General features: G+C 51.7%; 1 protein-coding gene across 3 annotated transcripts in view; it reads left to right on the top strand.

Annotated features, from left to right (window-relative positions):
• LOC144731489 (E3 ubiquitin-protein ligase NEDD4-like) overlaps nucleotides 1–18,421 on the top strand; it is a 125,890-nt gene extending 107,469 nt beyond the window's left edge. For 2 of the 3 annotated variants that reach the window (XM_078612577.1, XM_078612578.1), the window contains 8 exons: nucleotides 963–1,058; nucleotides 4,355–4,428; nucleotides 7,349–7,409; nucleotides 7,933–7,992; nucleotides 9,212–9,319; nucleotides 10,663–10,759; nucleotides 11,289–11,361; nucleotides 12,501–18,421. In XM_078612577.1, coding sequence (XP_078468703.1) covers nucleotides 963–1,058; nucleotides 4,355–4,428; nucleotides 7,349–7,409; nucleotides 7,933–7,992; nucleotides 9,212–9,319; nucleotides 10,663–10,759; nucleotides 11,289–11,361; nucleotides 12,501–12,603 — 672 coding nt within the window. In that variant the 3' untranslated portion in view covers nucleotides 12,604–18,421. Of the gene's footprint in view, nucleotides 1–962; nucleotides 1,059–4,354; nucleotides 4,429–7,348; nucleotides 7,410–7,932; nucleotides 7,993–9,211; nucleotides 9,320–10,662; nucleotides 10,760–11,288; nucleotides 11,362–12,500 lie in introns of those variants that run through there. The other variant, XM_078612579.1, reaches the window with a different exon arrangement.
• Nucleotides 18,422–19,800: the final 1,379 nt, after the last annotated feature.

Here is a 19,800-nt window from a genome sequence, read left to right as displayed (position 1 = left end):
AGCCCATAATACACCCCGGGGTAGATAAAATAGCAAACCACTTTGTGGAGGAGTCAACAGTAGTTGTCCTGTGGATGGACTCTGCCCCCCACCGGAAGGAATGGGGAGTTTCCACCACTGGCTGAGGGCTGTAGACAGAAGACGATTACCGTCACAATGCTTGCTTAAGCAGGAAATCATTTAGACTTTTGACGTTTTGACCACAAGCAGATGGTGCCAAGGGCCGGTTCAGATTCCACTCACGGCTTACGTTAGCCGTGGCCGGGAACACAATTCAAGTCGCTGAGTTGAGAGCTCAGTGCGCGAACCACTGTGCCACCGCTCCACTCCATTTATAGATGGGTCTGATGTTACATTAACCGTTTTGATAGGTGTTGCATTTGCACAAATATACACCCGATAAATGTAATAATAATTTACAAAGCATTGACTAATAAATTGTATTTAAAGGGCACAATACAAGTAAATACTGTCATGTGCAGAGTGCCAGCTTTCAGGCTTGCTCTGTGTACAGTCTCTTAAGCGTGCAATGGGCAGTGCTGAGTCGACTGGCTTCCTTATCTCAGTGAAGGCTTCTCCCAAAACTGACCATTCCCGGGGCCTTCGTCTCATTCTGGACCGAGTCTCCTGCCATCTTCTGGAGCCTTTGTTTCGGTGCCGATTCTCATGAAAGTCTACGTACACACACGCGTGCGCACATACGCACGCGTGTGCGCACGTACGCGCGCGCGCGTGCACGTGTCCCACTTGGTGCCCCAGCCTTTCGCGCGCCATTAAAATTCTGAACGTTCCGAGTTATGATTTATCCAGCGCCGTCGCATCAGCTCGCTATTTTGGTGTAACGCAAGGAGCTCGCTCGCACGGGGAGAGCGCGAGAGCGAGAGAGCGAGAGAGAGAGAGAGCGAGCGAGCGAGGGGAGGGAGCGGGAGAGAGCGTCTCTATAAATACCCTCTTGCTTGCAGGACAGCGAGTACTTCAACTCGCTCATGTGGATCCTCGAGAACGATCCCACGGACCTCGACCTGCGCTTCTGCATCGACGAGGAGCTCTTCGGGCAGGTGCGGAGCGACGCTGGAACACACTCAGCAGCGGCGCTCTGACGAACGTCTCCCGCGACTATCCTCGCCAATAACAATAATTTTATGAATCATTATTGTCATTTTACTCTTCGGTTCTTTCAGTAAAGTCACGTAGGTATAAAATAAAACAAATCGCGACGTTTCGGGCGCAACACAAGCGTCCGTCATCACCCGATTTATTTTATTTTATACCTACGTTTGAACCCGAGATCAAACAAGTTTGGAGATTTGCTGAGCAGTTCTTCATGATTCCGCGTTTTCTCTTGTTGTTTTTCTTCTTTTGCTTGTTCCACTCTCAAACCTCTTCCTCTCTGGCATGATTCATCTTAAAGGGTGAAACAATTGGTAAACATTGTTATTTTAATTTAAAAAAGCCATGCAATTATACTAAGTACTCTTTGGTTCTTTCGGTAAAGTCACGTGACTTTACCGAAAGAATCAAGATTATTGTGACTGTTCATGAGGCTTGTTTACTCAGGGGTAAAAACCTCACCGACTCTTTTTAAGGGAGGGTTGTGATAAATCTTTGCTAATAATAATAGTAATAATTCAAATTCATAACGTGCATTATAAATGTGAATTATTATTAAGCAAGGGGGCGACGACCCCGCTGTGTGTTTCCCAGTTGAGTAATTTGCGGTGTCGTTTTTCAGATTCGGTCATTGTGGAACATGGCGCTGAGCCGTAATAAAAATAGTGAGGGTTTGCTTTTATTCGATAGCGTTCTTGCAAAATTGCATCTTTGAAACGCTGTAGAATCAGCTTTTGCACAGGGGCACTGGGGAAACCGCCGACAAGCAGGGAAGGCACCCAGAACCGGTGCCAACAATTATCCAAGCTCTGCAGCCCTCGATTGGGATGTTTGTCACAACTCCATTAATGAATGTTTATCATTCACGTGGCAGGAAACCGTAGTACCTGGAGAAAACTCACTTGTGTGAGGCGAGGTGGGGGGGGCTGACAGGGAACAAGGGAGTGGAGGGAGGAGGAAGGGTGGAGGGGGGGGGACGGGGGGGGGGGTAACACTATTTTTCCGTAACGATGGAATCTAGGAATGTAATCCACTTGCTGTACTGCCATCACACCCTGGGAAGCCAGGAGATGGTGGCGCCGATGCCCTTTGGGTAGAGAGCTTCGCGTATCCGGTAGGGCGGTGGGGCGGTGCTTTAGAGAAAAGGAGGCTTTTAAAATCCGCGTGACGCCAAACCAAACGTGCCGGGCCCGTCCTCGGCGCAAGTCGTCACCGGAACGCGTGAGCCAGCGCTCGGGCGACGACGTTCACCGAGACGTTTGACCGGCCACTGTCGTGCGCACGACCGGCTCCCGGCCAGGCCCTGTGCCCTTAACGGCGACACGAAAAATGTCCGGGCCCACGTTGGCAGCGAGGCGCATGCACAGCTCGGGAACACGCAACACGTCCGTCAGTAACGCCGCCAAATAACGCCGCCTCGTAACGAGAAGTTACGCACGGCCCCGTAGTAGGCCGATGTTTTTATTTGAAGTGAACATTGGTTCCCCCTACGTAGTTTGTTTTCCCCTCCGTGAACAAATATTGGGCCAAATGGCAATGCTGGTCCAACAACGCTCGACTGGACATCTGTGAAAAAGAGCTTGATAGCTCATTGGATTCCTCCAGTATGAATAAAGATTGTGATTCCGATTTAATCTAAATACGATTTGAGTGCACTCTGTAACATCAGTCGTCAAACAACAACCTATACCACATTTTGAACGCCATGTTTTATTTTCAAAAATAACATAAAACGATACCAAAATGAAACTGGGCGACTCTTTCACCAATGCGTTTCAAAATTGAGCTTTTAATTTTAAAATGAATTGACGTAGATTTATGTTCAAAGAAAGATCAGTACTTTGTTCAAAATAAATGAATAAGCAGATAAAAAATAGGCACAAAGAGAACCTAAATATTCCTGGCTATGGATTCTCACAAGAGACAAACACGACAATGTTCGGCGGGAGCGTACATTCTCTCACGCTGGCAGTGTCACTTCTTCAGAGCAGTGAGGGTCACTTTCCCGCCCCCTACTCTGCCTCAAGCGTCTTCCTCTCGGCGTGCCGGTGAGACAGAGTAGCGTCGTCATCGTCACCGCCACCATCACCGCCACCGTTACTACTACCGCCACCGTCACCGCCACTGTCACCGCCACCGTTACTACTACCGCCACCGTCACCGTCACCACCACCGTTACTACTACCGCCACCGTCACCGTCACCGCCACCGTTACTACTACCGCCACCGTCACCGCCACCGTCACCGTCACCGCCACCATCACTGCTACCGCCACCGTCACCTCCACCGTCACAGCCACCGTCACTGCTACCACCACCGTCACCGTCAACGCCACCGTCGCCGCCACCGTCGCCGTCACCGCCACCGTCACCTCCACTGTCACAGCCACCGTCACTGCTACCGCCACCGTCAACGCCACCGTCACTGCTACCGCCACCGTCACCACCACCGTCAACGCCACCGTCACTGCTACCACCACCGTCACCACCACCGTCACCGTCAACGCCACCGCCGCCGTCGCCGTCACTGCCACTGTCACCTCCACCGTCACAGCCACCGTCACTGCTACCGCCACCGTCACCACCATCGTCATCGCCACCGTCACCGCCACCGTCACTGCCACCGTCGCCGCCGCACCGTGGGAGACGCATGCCACCTGCCGAAAATCCCCACTCGCGTTTGGCAGCGCCGGCCGTCCCCCTGTTCCTGCGCTGTCCCCGCGTTGCCCCCACGCGGTGGAGCAGAGCGAGCGGGCGAGAGAGCAAGCGAGTCAGCGAGCGAGCGATGCTGTTGACGCTTTTCACCAGAGAGTGCCACCTGTTAGTGCCACCGCCGCCACCACCACCACGGCCATTGCAGATTGCGAGAAATGGAACTCTCGCTAAAAAAACTAAATAAAGATACGTTTTGGAGTTTGGTTCTGTTGAACCGTCAGTAGTTCCCTTAGTTAATAACAATAATGCATATATAGCCTCTTGTCAATACACTGATGGATGAAGAGCCACCCTATGACCAAACGTCACGGGGAAGTGTGGTCTCCGTCATCCAGGACAAGGTACTGACGAGTCGCGTCTCAACGAGCCACGTTGGAGCTCACGAGCTCGTTATTGAGCTGTCGTGCTTGGAGGGCTGGGGAGGCGAGGGGGTGTGGGGGGGGTCAGGGGGGATGGGAGCTGCCATCTCCACGAACCGTCTCGTAGACGTGTAGCCTGACCAGTGATGGTTTTCTTCTTCTTGTCTCCAGACCCATCAAGTCGAGTTGCTGCCAAACGGATCCGAGATCGTGGTCACCAATGACAACAAGAAAGAGTACATCGAGTGAGTCCCCGTGCGGCGATGCTAACACAACTGCAGCAAAACTCATGGCGTCATTTATTTAAACGTAATTGGCGGTACACTGGCGGTGCGCGGTAGAGAAAAAAAAAACACATTTTTCTCAATAATACTTTTTTTTCCCGCGATTCGCAATGCCGGTCACAAAATCTTGCGGGTGGGTGGTGCGTCAAAATCGGTTCTCGTGATGTCGAAGCAGTCAGAAGATGAATGTTAGGAGCAGCTGAATACGAAGATTCACAGTCCGTTGCCGTAGAGCAGCACCCAGCCTGATGACGATTGGCTGGCTCCGTGTTCCAAAGGCAAGATTTAACTCCCCGTGCCCTCGACTTAGTCGGATGCATCCTCGATTCATCGGACCCAAATCAACGATCAATGTTGACCTTTTTTTAGCAAGTCTCAGTCGACTGAATAAATCTTCGAATCGTATCAAACTTGGCGACAGGGTCAATTAAAGACCGATAAACAGATTTGCGGATTCGAATTTAGATTTTCGACTGTCAGTCATTCTCCGGGAACTTTTTCAGGAGAGTCCTGCATTGGGATTGCATGTGGGAGGAAGCCGGAGTGCCCGGAGACAACCCACCACGTGTATATGAGGGGATAACGCCCGCAGCGGGCAAACCCACTTGCTGTACTGCCACCTCGTGGCCACCTCGCAGCTCAGTGGGTTTGGGCATTTCACAAATCGCCGTGTCAGTTTGACACGTAGGAGGCTTTCGCAACCAATATCATTCGTGGTTAGGGTTTGTTGGGTGAGATCGCGTGAGTATGAGACGTGGCGTAACCCGATGATGTTGGATGTAATCGCCAGCGAAATGTCACGGTACTCAAATTGTAAATGTTGCGGATTGACTCTCCAACACACCGGTGGGCTGAGGTAGTAACTAATTGGCACGTTTTGTTCACGTGACAAACCTTACTGGTTGGCTGCCGGGTGGTGGCGGGTTAGGACATTTTTATACTTAAGCGATCTAACCCCGAAACCTTTATTATGAAATCTTCGTGTGTTCTGCCAAAACCTCACCGTGCTGGGTCACAAGCGCCCCCGAGCCCCCCCTCGCTCAACTCATTCAACATCGTGGACGAGCATCGCTCTGAATGTGACGTTACATCTTCTCATCATAGGCAGAGATTGCATGATGGCCAGGCAAGATGATTTAATATTGTTATTGTACTGAACTTTTATTAAATATGCAATGGAAAAAGGATAGATTTCAGAGCTCAAAACTGAAGCTCAAGTATTATTTTTGCCAAATCACATTCTGATGGCGTAAATTCCATGTGTAACTCTCACAGCCAGCAGTGTGCCATCCTGTGCTAGACAAAGGTCTGCTAAGAGGGTCACGTGTCAGACGCGGAATTTACTATGCACCAGCCACGCGCAGTGGCACAGCTCCTGGGTGCACACGGTGGCTTACGGGCAGCAGGAGCCCGGGCACCAGGCTACGTAGACGGAGCGGGGCTAGGAATTGTACGGAGCACCTTATTTAATTCCTCGCACCAGGGCCGGATGCCAACCTCGCCACACTACTGCCACCGTGGACGCAGTAGCGTAGCGAGGTTGGCATCGGGCTCTTGTGCGAGGAATTCAATGGGGCCAGGGACGTGAACGCCAACTGCTCGGACCAAAACACAGCGCTGCCACGATGTGAGTGGGGAGTAAGCTCTGTCAGCCCAGGGGCTCTGCACCACAAAGCAGTTCTGCATTGCTAGGGCTGGGGGGGGGAGCTGAGAGAGAGGCATAGGTCTGTATGTATGTAGCCAACCGTGCTCATCGGAGGTGCCGATAGAGGGTGAAGGTGCAGCCCTGCGGTTGCCTGCTCCTCATGAGACTCCTGGCAACAGGGACCTCCACTAGAGGGACCACCAGAGAGCTCCACTAGAGGGTATTTTGGCCTCCTCTTTCACACCGGCCGGACACCGCCGCACGCGACCCGCCGATTGACGAACTGCAGGGTACACATTTATACTGCCGGATGGACAGAGGTGGGCGGGAGGAGGGGGGGGGGGCAGGGGGGAGTGGTGGTTGGGGGGCTCAATATACTCTCACCGTCGTTTCAAGCGCCGCGCGCCGGAGGATCGTATCGAAGCGGCGACCTCTGGATTTTAAATTCCGCCGTGCGAACCGTCGACCCTCCTCGCATCGAGCAGTCTCTGCAGTATCGGGCCGTGGGTGGGGGCGGCGGTGGGGGGGGGGGTATTTGGAGGTTGACGCGACTGCATGCCCCAATGGCTCGGTGCCGGCGGAGCCACACATGTTTTCAATTTCTCTGGCAGAGTTGGTGTTTTTCTGAGGCTTGGCCACAGACAAAAAAAATAACTGACTCTCTCGCCTCTCCCGCAAGGCGACGCGCGCGCGGGGCTACCGTTCTTGAGCGCGACGTTCGCGGGGAGAGCAGCGCGCCCGTGCGGATGCGTTGGTGGTTATTCGGTGTGCGTGCATGCGTAGAGAAGTTGGGAAAATAGACAACCTCGTTGGGATGGGTATGAATGTTGAAGTTCTTTTTCGCACCGTATGTCGCCAAACGCGCTAATCGGAGGTGCTGGGAAAGTACAACAAACTAATTTGAAAAAGCAGTTATAAAATAATAAGTTTGCAATCTAGATTTAGAAATGCATGGCTTCCTAATGTTGGAAGGAAGAGCGTTCCAGATGGCCGCAGAATCGCATCTGAAAGCGTGCAATGGGTGGGTGGGGATGTGGACGATGGGGTGAGCGATGAGATGGCGATAGTGGTAAACTCCCTGGGGAGATGACGAGCCTCTATGCGTGTGTGTGTATACGTGCGTCTGTTTGTTGTCCCAACAAGTCTGTTAAGAGCTCTGTGGGGGATTTTTGTCTTTGTGTGTGCGTGTCCCCGCTCTGTACGCATGTGCTGCTGCTGCCCTTGCCCACGGGTCAGCCTGGTGATCCAGTGGAGGTTCGTCAGCAGAGTCCAGAAGCAGATGAACGCTTTCATGGAGGTGAGACGTGGGCCCACCGGCACGGTCGGTGGTCGCAGCAGCGCGGTCTTGGAGCCGTGAGCACGCGTGCTCAGTGCCGTAGAGAGGAAAGGCGGGTGGCGCATTTAAGCCGTAGGCCTCAGATCCAAGGGGGCCTTAGAAAGGGCCCGAGAGGAGGCCTCATTTGGCATTTTTTCTCCCCTTGGCCCAAAAACCTGTTGGTGGCCCTGCCAATGTCATCACCAAGCGGCAGCTTCGGCAAAGACCGCGTTCGTGAATGCGAGGCATCCGTGCGCCACCATCAAGAAGACCTGTTTGCATCTTCGAAACATATTTTGCGCTGTACGTGGCCAGCCGTGCTAATGGGAGGTGCGGATGAGGATGGCTAAAAGTAACGTTGGGTTCACCGTCGCTGTACGACTGGGAAACGTGGACGCTTATCCAAGAGGAGCAGGCTGTGGAAATGGAGAAGTGCGTTTGGCACCATCGCTGTGCAATGTAAACCACAGCGCGGGGCTTCGAAACTTGTGCTTGTCGTTTGCAGGGCTTCTGCGAGCTGATACCCATGGACCTGATCAAGATATTTGACGAAAATGAGCTGGAGGTAGGGACTGCCAAATGCGGCGGTCGTTGAAGAGAAGACGCCCAAAACACGCCTGTCCATTCGGCCATCGGTGTTCAATTCTCCACGCTTGCATTTCATCTTTCCTTTCTGTCGGTCCTCGTCATCGCACGTGCTGATGCCATGCCAGCTCGCAAACACGCGGTCTCTGACCTTAGCTCTGAGACCAACCTTGGCCAGAATCTAATGTGTTATTTGAACGCCCACCCGTTGTGGTATTTGAAGCTCCCCCCTGCTTAATTCTGACCCTGGGTGGAGGGTCGGTCGGGGAGTAATTTTTCCATGGGGGGTCATTTTCCACAGGGGAGTCATATTGCTTTAATAGAATTTGTACCCTTGATGATCAAATGATGCACACAGTATTCTGTCCCTGGGGTCCAAATTCTACGGGGTGACAATCCATCTCGCACAGGGATTCGGGTTTTCCAGGAAGCAGGCCGTCACGTGACCCAGATTCACGGGCGAGTGTGCATTGCCACCGCTAACGAAGCTCCATCCGCACGTGTGCGTGCGCGTGTGTGCATGGGAAGCGGTAGTGTAGCGTTTAGTGCGCTGCGCTACGAACCTGACGACCCGCGTTCAATTCCCACTCACGACCAACACCGGTGACGATTATCTGAACCGGTCCTGGGCCTCCCCTTGGTCGACTCAGCCTCAAATGAGTACCTGGTTTGTTGTGTAAACATCGCCCCTGGGAAGACAAAGGCGGCTGGAAGTGGTGTTGGCCACGCACCCCGTCGTGCGCCGTGCCGGACTTCACAGGAGCTCCTCGCTAACGGCGCTTGCCCCGGCAGTTTCATTCAGGTTTTTTTCTTCTTAGTTCTTTCGGTAAAGTCACGTAGAAGGGAAATAATAAAATAATAAAAATAAAACATAATAAAATAATTCTCACGACGTTTCGGCCACAACGCAAGCAGCCGTCCTCAGGTGAAGAACAGGTTTGTCGGGAAGACAGCGTCTCATTCAGACGCTGAGGATGGCTGCTTGCGTTGTGGCCGAAACGTCGTGAGAATTATTTGATTATGTTTGATTTTTATTATTTTATTATTTCCCTTCTACGTGACTTTACCGAAAGAACCAAGAAGATGAAACCCTGCAGTCACGAAAGCTTTAAATCGAAAAGTCCATTCAGGCTAATACGGGTGGATCCTTATCATGTGTGTCTGTGTGTGTGTGTGCGCGTGCGGCTCCGTGTTCCCAGCTGCTCGTGTGCGGCCTGGGAGACGTGGACGTGAACAACTGGAGGCAGCACACGGTCTACAAGAACGGCTACTGCGCCAACCACCCCGTCGTCCAGTGGTTCTGGAAGGTGCGAGCAAAGTCCGTGGCGCTGTCCGGCGAGAGCCGCGTGTTGGGCCCCGACTTGTTCCCGCCACTAGCGGCGATGCTAGTGGCGGGAACATTCGTCGACGGAGTGTCAACTTTTATTTGATATTAGTCGGCGAAGGCTACGAGCGGACGGGAATTGCCGAGCGCGACGATGACTAAAACTGCCGCCCACCGAACGTTGCAACGTGATTGGCCGAGGAGACGAAATTCATGAGGACGAGGACAGTTTTAGTAATGTTATCGGAGATGGAAGTGCATTGAGGACGATGAATAGTGGTGATTGGCTATGTAAGTGCTGTACTCACTTCACTGATTGGCTGACCTGATCATATTCTTAGGTTTTTTTCGGTAAAGTCACGTAGGTAAAACATTTAAATTAATAAAAGTAAAATAAAAAAAAATAAAAAATCACGACGTTTCGGAAGCAATTTTTTACCTACGTGACTTTACCGAAAAAACCTAAGAATATGAATCCTTGCAGTCACGAAAGCTTCAAATCTAGAATGACCTGATCATATTGGTGAGGAATAGAATTTGCACCCCGCACACCAACCATTACGAAGTAAGAGTGGACTACATTTCTGACCTTACAGGGAGCGGCAATCAAAAGATCGCGAGATCAAATCCTGTTTGGGGGTTGACCATCATCCCTCCGGGGCCGCTAAAACGAGTACCAATTTTTTCAGAAGTCAACCTCATTTCAGGGCAGTGAATGGGAGATGACCACTAATGCTTCATTGCTCATTTGAGTAGAAAAATCACTCGGACTTCTTTTAGTCGACTCAACTAAGAGAACGACGAAGCAGAATTCGCAGACTTAGACCCGGCTAATATTTCATCGTTCGGGGTGAAGACCGTGACTATAATAAAAAATGTCTCGCTAAATGACCGTTGCTAATGGCAAATCTGGTGAGGCGGTCGTCATCTCGACGTGTGTTCGCCACGTGACGCTGGTCCTGCCAGGCCGTCCGTTCACCACGTGTCGTCGTGCGTGGCGAGATGTTAACTACCTCTCCTCGTATAGAGGAGTTCATGGGTTCGATTCCGACCATGAAGCCTGCTGTGTATTTGGAGTTTGCGTGCTCTCCCCGTGGTCGCGTGGATTTTTCTCCGGGTCCTCCGGTTTTTCCCTCCACGTTTAGAATCTACGTGCGTTTAGAGGATTTGGCTGATGTAAATTTCCGCGTGATCAGCCACTTCATTTGGCAATCATTTGTGGCCAGGTCGCTTCTGAAAAATAGCTGAACGGCTCAGTGGGCCTTACCTGGGAAAAAAAAAAAATGTTGTTGAGTGTCACTGCGTGTCACTGCGGGGAGCGTGCAGGCGGTGCTGCTGATGGACGCCGAGAAGAGGATCCGTCTCCTGCAGTTTGTGACGGGGACATCGCGCGTCCCCATGAATGGCTTCGCCGAGCTCTATGGTAAGGTCCCGCCGCGTTTTACCACCGCCGCCGCCGCCATGGTGGCGTCGGCCCTCACCGCCGCGTGCGGGTTAGAGGTGTGGGCCTCCGAGCACAGAGCCACGCAAGCCAAGTCTAGAAATTGTTCACGCTGAGACTCGTTATGACTCCCGATTCCGCGAGGGAGTGAAGAAGTTCATCATGATATACTATAGTAATATGATTATATGATCATATATTATTAATATGTAATTATATATATTATAGTTGATGTCACGGTGGCCATCTTGCACGGGGTTTTCTTCCTGGCAGCTAATTGGCTGGTGCAGTGGTTGACCTAAGGCAAGAGCGCCACAGTTAAGTTCTTCAGGAATGCTTGATGGTTTTTGCATAATTGCACAAAGTCTGAGTGCTTATTTTACATGTCTCTGTCTGTTGTTTGAAACTCGTGTGTTTTTCCGGCCTCCACTGGTTTTTCTGTTATGACGACGGTGTTTTTTCTCGTCGGCTAGAGACGTAATCTTTGTGGTCGTCTTTCTCTTGTTGCCAGGTTCCAACGGCCCTCAGCTGTTCACAGTTGAGATGTGGGGTGCACCGGAGAAACTCCCACGAGCACACACCTGGTATGACACGCACACAGCACACGCACGCTCGCACCCACTCCAGCAAGACCCACGCACGCACACTTCGCTTGCTTGTACACACGCGCGCGCATGCACGCACACACGCGCTCATGCACAGATGCATGACCCTATGCACGCAGAGAGCGGCACACGTTCTCACACTCAAACATGAACACGCATGGGCATACGCGCACTAACACGCACGTGGGCAAGTCTGAGAAGTGAAATTCAACATGATAGAGAAGCACTGCAAATGAACGGTTACAATGATGCACAAATCAACAGGGCATTGAATGCCAAAACCAAATAAAATAACACGAGCATTGAAACTGCCCAAGTAATTAAAACGATCAAAATACCGTACATTGCGGGAGTAACTGATAAACTAGCCAGATGTTCCGAGTCAGATTTGGCACGGTACATAAAATACAAAAATTAATATCTGGTACAAAAGATTATTACCGAAGCTATCAAACAGAAGGTGTGACCAGGATGAACTGCACGTGTGGGAAATGTTATGTTGGGCAAACAGGACGAATGATCAGCACGAGACTAAAAGAACATCAGAGAAATAGTAAATACTTCCAAATACAACTGTCAGCAGTAGCAGAACACGCGTGCCAACAAGGACACTCAATTAATTTCTGCGCAAAACTAGCTACTACTGGCCGAGATTAATTAGAGAATCTATCAAACTTGAAAGAAATAAAAATTATTTAACCGTTCGGATCGCTACCGCCTTAGTGCTGCGTGGAAGCAAAACATCAAATAATACATGATTTAAATGCATGCCTATGAAGGGCAGCATACTACAATAGGGATTACCGTTGGTACGGCTATTTTAATACACACAACAGACAGGAAGGACAAGTTAAAAGGGCTCGCATAATGCACATGCATCATAATGTACGTTGCCTCATTAACCCCCCCCATCCCCACATTCTGCAAGAATGCAGAAGCGTGGTCACCACATCTACGCCTCTATATAAGGAACGAAACAGTTAGACTTCTCTTCTAGATTTGAGGGCAAAACAGTCCTCCGTGTAGCCTGCCTATTGCAGGGCTGTCAGCGAGGACCTCCCAGGGCCTGTGGTAGCAAGTCCGCTGGTGCGATGCCTCTTTTGTTTGCCGCCCCTCAGCTTCAACCGCCTGGATCTTCCGCCGTACGAGTCGTTCGAGGAGCTGCGGGAGAGGCTGAACATGGCCATCGAGAACGCGCAGGGCTTCGAGGGCGTAGACTGATTCCTATTTGTCCCGCACGGGGCGCCAAGAGCCTCCTCCTCGATCCTCCTCCTCCTCTGGCCTCCTCGACCCAACCCCGACGATCAACGATCGCCCACCACGCCCCCCCCCCAACGCACCACCACTCCGATCCAAGTGATCGAATTCGTCTGATCCCCGGCAGGCCAGCTCGCTGCCACGGCCACATCACGCTGTAGGCCACATTGAACACTGGCAGTTGCCGGCGGACAGCTTCCCGCGAACGTGACCGGCCCGATTCAAAGCCATGGGACCGCGCACAGGAGTGCCGGGCACACAGGCAGATCGTGCTCGCCGGGCCCCCCCCCCCATCTTGCGTCACTTGTCACTTGCGTGGTTGAGGATGCCATGTGGACGATGCCTCCTGCGGTCCACGTGGAGAGTCGCGCGAATCGGAGCGAGCGACCGGGGGGGAGGCGGGGGACGGAGGGAAAAGACGTTCTCTCTTTTTTTTTCCAATGGCCGGCAGGAATTTGTCTTTTTTTCTCTTTTTTCTTCTACTTTTTCCACATCGATGAGTCATCGTCAACAGAAGCTGTGAACTGTGCCTAAGGTGGTGAACATTGCCCCCTTTTTAGTACCTGTCCTTTTTATTTTTAAATGGCCATTTGCATGGTCCATAGCACAAGTTTGTGCAGTTGATGGCGAGGGAGGGTGCGGCGTCATCCGGGAGTACGCGAACCGTGGGAAAAGTGGCGCAGTGCCCTCAACCGACCACCGCCGTCACCGCCGCCGCCCCCCCCCCCTCCCTCACCGCCGCACCACGACCGCCGTCGCTGGAGACCACGCAGTTAAATAACAACCTCGGACTTTAAACAACAAGAGCCCACGTAGCCACGCGCCGAAGATGTGCGGGAGGTGGAGGAGATCAACTTCAACGTCTTCTTTACGCCCTGAGTAACATCGCGGACACCGGTTGTCACCAGCGCGGCGTTGACGGTGGGGCGGCAGCGGTGAGAGCGGTCGAGGGATCGGCCGCCTCGACTCCACACCAAGGATCGTGAACGCCTGACAACGGAACGCACGGCTCGAGTGGGGATGCGGAAATGTAACAATGCGACTTTTTTTTACAAACGACTCGCGAAGGTTTTTTTTATTTTAAGGTCCAGTTCCACAGGCCCCCTCGACGTCACCACCGCCCGCACGTGCCATAGCAATCGTGTGCAGGCGCGCAGCACCAGCGACCACCTGCCCGAGACGTCTTAGCATATCTCGCAATTGTTTACAAGAAACCAAACTTTGTTTTAATTTTTCCCGACCCCCCCCCCCCCCCCCGAAGATCACGTGCGGCTTGAGGTGGTGCGTCGGCGTGGCCGGCGCGCGACGACCGTGGCGGAGCACCCTTCCCCGCGTCCGTTCGCTCGCGCGCCGTGCCCCACACGCGTCCCAGGCCCAGCCAGCTCATCGTTTCTCCACCCGCCTTGGATAACCTCCCTAGGCCTCAATCCTGTCGCGTGACCCCGTTTTGAAGGCAATGCCAAACAAACTTTTAACCGAATATTAATCGCTCGACAGATGAGCAACGGTGCGGTGTGTATTGGTCTATCGTGCATTCTGCTCTAGCTTTCACCCCCTACACATATATAGACTGTGACACCATTTTGATGTGACTATAAGAATTGAGAGGTTGTGGTGTGGTGTGAGGGGGGGGGGGTCTGAGCCTTGGCCAGTGTGGTGAAGAAAGTCGTGGGTCTCAGTTCCCTTCAGCCACCGCAGGCGCTGCCCCTGGTTCTCGCCGTGACGTCGTCAGGCTGCCGGCCTGCCACTCGCCGGGGCATGGACCACCAGGGGCAAGCGGGCAGGGTGGGGCAGGTACAGCGGCGGTGTGGCCGGGTCGTCCCCCGATGTGTCCGCCGTCTAGCGTGCCGATGATTGCTCATGCAGGTGAGATCAAGTGCAATATGTTGTAATGAGGGGTGGTTGGTGGGGGGGGGTCTGACCGGGTCTTCCTCTGTGCCTCGTGCGCGCAGGAAGGATAATTTGGCTGCCCCATGTCGTTGTTCTGCCTCGTTTTTTGTTGGGGTTTTTTTCTCTGGCGCTGTTGATCGGATGCGTCTCTCTCTCTGTCTCTCTGTCTCTGGCCTAGCTGTTATCTAGACTCTCTGACGTGGTCGTCGCAGGAAATGGTTACATTTTTATATTGATATACCTTCTCATTACCAAAGTTTGTACGTACGGTGTATATGTAATTTCCTATATCGGGTTTTTGAACTTTGAACAGTTTTTGCAGACTTGATGTGTTACAAGTGAATCTCAACGTTGGTCGTGATGTTTGTATATCGGTACAAATGGGCAGTGATTGTGCACATTGTGTGTGTGTGTCTGTATATATACATATAGGATGTGTGGGTATTTTTTTTTTTACGTTACTACATCGGACACTCTCCGTCGTCTCCTGCGAGCTGCTGGAAGGCGGAGTGACTAGGCCTCAGGAGACCGGGCCTCGCTTTGTGACCATGGGCACGGCATGGATGCTCGCATATCCACATCATGAGAAGCAAGCGCAATCGATACAATTGCAGTGGTGGCTCATTATGAAGGGGCCGGAGGGGGGCTGAGGAGGGAGCCTGGCCCCATCAGTGAAAAACGATGAAGGAAAATAAACCACAACAAGACTTATCTGCTCATTATAAATATTATACAGTAATTTGTCCACCCGCCCACTCCACCCCACCGTGTCGCTTCTCACCTCCTCTACCCTTCCGCCCTACCTCTCACCTTTACACACCCCACGGATTTATTAAACCCCATTGGCCTCCACTGGGCAGTTGTGCCGAAAATGTATCTGTAGGTCGCTACGACCGCCCGCAAAGCCTGTTGCCTCTCCTCCAAGCGGGGCCTGGGAGTGAAATTCAAAAGACGGCAATACATTGTGGCCCTACTGGCGAACTCGAGTAATCTTTAGTAAAATCCTGGTAATGAGGTGTCCACGTGGTCAACAGCCTCCTGACGATGATGTACATCACCACCCTGGCTGGAAAGGCATCTTGACTTAATCCTGGGCGATTGGACGACGCTGCCTTAGAAATAACAAAAAAAGTTGACTTGGTTCACAAAAGTTGCCCAAAATACCCTGGCGGCATTCCGTTCTCCTGGAACCTATCCCGAAAAGTTGAACGCCTCCCTGTCCCTCTGTTGAATGCGGTGAACGCGAGGCATCGGCAGCCCACGGCGACCGGCAAAGTCACATGCCGGGCCCGTGGTGGCTGGGAGAGTGGTGGTGGTGGAGTGGGCAGGGGGGTAGACTGAGACGGGAAGCTTTCGCCGCACTTGATTAATGAATGAACCCGAACGCCAGTTCGCGCTTGATATTTAATTACAGATACAATCCTGTCGGTTAATTGACTTATCAGCCAAGGCACACACGGCGGGTTAATCGTGATTAATGGGCGGTTAACGCGCTGATATGGGCGTGACGGTGGGTGGGGTAGGCACGCACGCCCGCGTTTGCCGGCGCTCTCTTCGCTGTCAAACTTTGTCTCAGCCGGGCTCAGAGGGACACGGGGGTCGAGCAAAGGTCGAGCGGGCGCCGTCCGCTGCCGCGTGGCCTGCGAGCGACGTCCGATTTTCACGTGAACGGTGTCGGCGGATTTTGTTATTTAATTTTGAGCCGGTGGATGAAAATCCTCGGGCTTTGCGTCAACGATCGCTAACCCCGCAAAAAGACCACAAGACTTCACGAAACGACTTCACGGACGCTACGGAACTAACGCGTCTGAGTGAAGACGCAGACTAAAGACGGTTTAAAAAAAATATAAGAATAGGTTTGATACCCTTTTTGGCAATAAAACAGTTGTGTTAAGATGTTAAGCCACCGAACTGAAACGTTTTGCAAGGAATCATGTCTGCGTTAACCACAAATGCTTTGTGGTGAACATGCAAACAAACTGCAATAGGTTTAAGTTTGGTGTTTTTACATCTTAACACATGTTTTATTGCCATAAAGGGTATACAATCTATTCTTATACATGTATCTTGATACTGGCAAGGGAGGTCCCGTGATAAGACAGTTTTCGTTACATTATCACTGGTCAAAAAAAAAAAAAATTTCTGGCCTGGACTTTTGCAGCTGTTTTAGACAAATTTCAGGGTGCTGATTCCAAATCTGATCTCAGATTTGCTCTATCACATTTCATTTTATGCTATCGGCATACCCCATTTTCATTGATTTTACCCGAAATTAACTCTTGTCACTTATGATTGCAAGTTGTTGCGAGTCAGTGACTGCTTAAGTGTTAAAATATGGTGTTGTAATTTTTCGGATAGTGTGTTTATAATATCATTTTATGTAGATATCCACATTTATTTAATATTTTTCTTCTGCAATTTTTATTGAAAATGCAATATTTGATATCTCAAAAACCTGATGTGATCGACAAAAACTGATTCCAGATTTGGAATCGGCACCCCAAAATTACATTAAAACCGTTGGAATACCTTATGCCAGAAAAAATGTGTTGACCAGTGTTATCAAAGGCCGCAGTGCACTGAAAAAGACCAAACACGGCCGTTGGCTAAATATGTACATTATGCACAACAAGTAAATACTGAAATAACTAATTGGCTGACGTGATATTGGGAAGAAGTTGGGGTACTGGGGATTCAATGCCCCTCACACCAAGATTTCGCCACTCAGAAGTGTCCCGACTGAACATTTGGTTGCTTCGGTCGACCAGACTAAGAAGCTCACTCCGGGACATTAAACACACGGGACTTATGACTGTCACATGAATGACGGACTTACGTTCACACCGGCTGCTGTGAGGCCCTCGGCGCGTGGGATATGCGGTCGTGGAGCTATTCATGTCCGAGCTTTTCCTGGAGAGTCTCGCAGGGGCCGCCACGACTCCCCCCGACGCCATCGTCGTCGCCGTCACCTCGAGCCAGACAGGCACGTCTTAGGGTTGCCACCTTTGAGATACAAAATAACGGGCACGCATCGTGGGAAGATCGTGGCAGTGAGAAGAATATCCCACAATGCCAGATGATTGGGAGAACTGCGTGTGGATGCATCGTTTTGGGTGGTGTGTATTTAAGGAGCTGACAAAAAAAAACCCCACGACTTTTAATTGCCACCTCTGAGATACAAAATAACCGGCAGATATCGTGCGAAGATCATGGCAATGAGAAGAATATCCCACAATGCCAGATTATTGGGAGAACTGCGTGTGGATGCATCGTCTTGAGTGGTGTTTATTTTCGGAGTTGACAAAAAAACAACCCACACGACTTTTAATATTTGATATCCCGGGAGACTCTTGCAGATTTGTTAGGATGGCTTCCTCTAAAGAGAGGACGATCCTGGGGGGGGGGGGGGGGATGGGGAGGAATCAGAACAGGTGGCAACCCCTAGCCGTGTCCCCTGATCGTGAGGTCCCTTCGCGGCAAAGCGCCATTTAACGCGGGCCGCCTTGAACGAACGGACAAGATTTCCACATTTTTTTTTTAGTTTGGCGACGAAGGAGACGGGCAGACGGAGGATTTTCCCCTCGTTTCTCTCCGCACCGGTTACAAATGTAATGAGCGCGCGAGAGGCGCTGCGACGAATCCACAGCCGACATTTTCTGTCTGGTGGCATTTGCCACGATTTTGAATGCACTGTGGTAACAATGCTGCATGGTTTGCCTTACGCTTGTTACACGCCGGTCTCTCCCTGAGATGAATTGGCGCCGAGGATTGTGCAGCGAAATGCCAATACACTTCAGCATGCTGGCATCTTCACCACCACTCTCTGTGCTGCGTGGCTGTCATGTCATTGTTGCCTTATTCGTAGGGCCATTAAAAATAACACTGTGGGTTATTAGGCATTCACATTTGTGGGTGTGTTGGGTGTGCTTGCGCGCGTGTGTGTGTGTATGTGTACGCGCGAGGGCACTTTCAAATTCCTTATTCATTTTAAATTCATTTCCTTTTCCCTTGAGAATCGGGGGGGGGGGGGGGGCAAGGGCACGGGAATAGGAATTGGCGAGAATTATTTATTATTTATTTTGCTCTAAATGAAAGCTATTGTTTGCACGCGCGCGCACACTGCACCCATCCCATAGGTGTGCAGTCGCGTGTGCGTGCAGAGCAAATGTGAAATGGAAAATAACTTCGGTGGGGAGCGAGGGAATGGAGGGAGGGGGTGGGGTGGGTTACAAACAAATGGGGGGGGGGGGGTAATGCTATCCTCTGGGAGTGCAAACGGCCACTGCGGCCTCCGAGTCTCGTTTATCAGAGAAGCCATCGTCCTGGCGACGGGGCTCGTTAAAACCCTCGGCTCGCGGCCGGGCGAGCGCGCAGAACGAGGGGCTCGGGGGTCAGCTGCTGCTGCTGCTTCTGCTGCTGCCGCCTCTCCCCCGTTAGCCGCCGCGGAGAAAATGCCCGACGATGATGACAATGACGATGACGTCAAGAATGATGATGATGATGAGAGGTCATCGCAGAGGCATAAGTCATCTCCCTGCTGCGTTTTAGTCACCGGGCTCTGAAAACGCATTTTACGATTTTGTCCCAACCGCTGCAAAAAAAAAATCCATTCCCATCTCTTTGCCGTTATTATTTTATTTTTCTCACCGAGCTCGAGGGCAGGGACATTTTTTTTACGGACAACGTGGGTCTGACGATAACGAAGGGGTTTTTTGTTGTTGTTGCTGTTGCAAGATGAAGGTTCATCTCTCTTTGGCAGTCCCCTCGGATCAAGGACGACGTTCTTCCCACAGTGCTTCTGTGCGTTCTGAGATGACTGAAGAGCCCAGTGCGAGATCCGGAGACTGGCGCACGTGGGGGGCAGGGAGGTGCCGTTCGGGATGGGGTGCGCGGGTGGATGGAGATGCGCCCGTGTGGCTTTCTGTTGCGCTTGCCGATGAGACTAGCGTACGATGCCAACTCGGGACGCTTCTCCTCCTCTTCCTCCTCCAGTTTGTTGTGCCCTAAACCCACCCGCGTCCGCCCCACCTCACCACCCTACCACTCCTCTCGTTCTCTCTCTCGCGCGCGTCCCTCACTACGTAACGTGTCGAATGCCATAAACACAACCCAAATGCGACCAAAAAGTAAAAATGGTAAAAATGTCATGAATGAGGGGAGGAGTGGGGGGGGAGCAAGTGGTATGGGGGTAAGACATACCAGCTAACCAAATGCCGTCTCTATTCTAGATTTGAAGCTGTCGTGACTGCAAGGATTCATACTCTTAGGTTT

The sequence above is a fragment of the Lampetra planeri genome, chromosome 39 (assembly GCF_965212315.1).
Source record: "Lampetra planeri chromosome 39, kcLamPlan1.2.h2, whole genome shotgun sequence".
NCBI classification, from domain to species: Eukaryota; Metazoa; Chordata; class Hyperoartia; order Petromyzontiformes; family Petromyzontidae; genus Lampetra; species Lampetra planeri.
The sequence above is the reverse complement of the archived record's forward strand: the minus strand, read 5'-3'. Positions and strand labels throughout refer to the sequence as shown.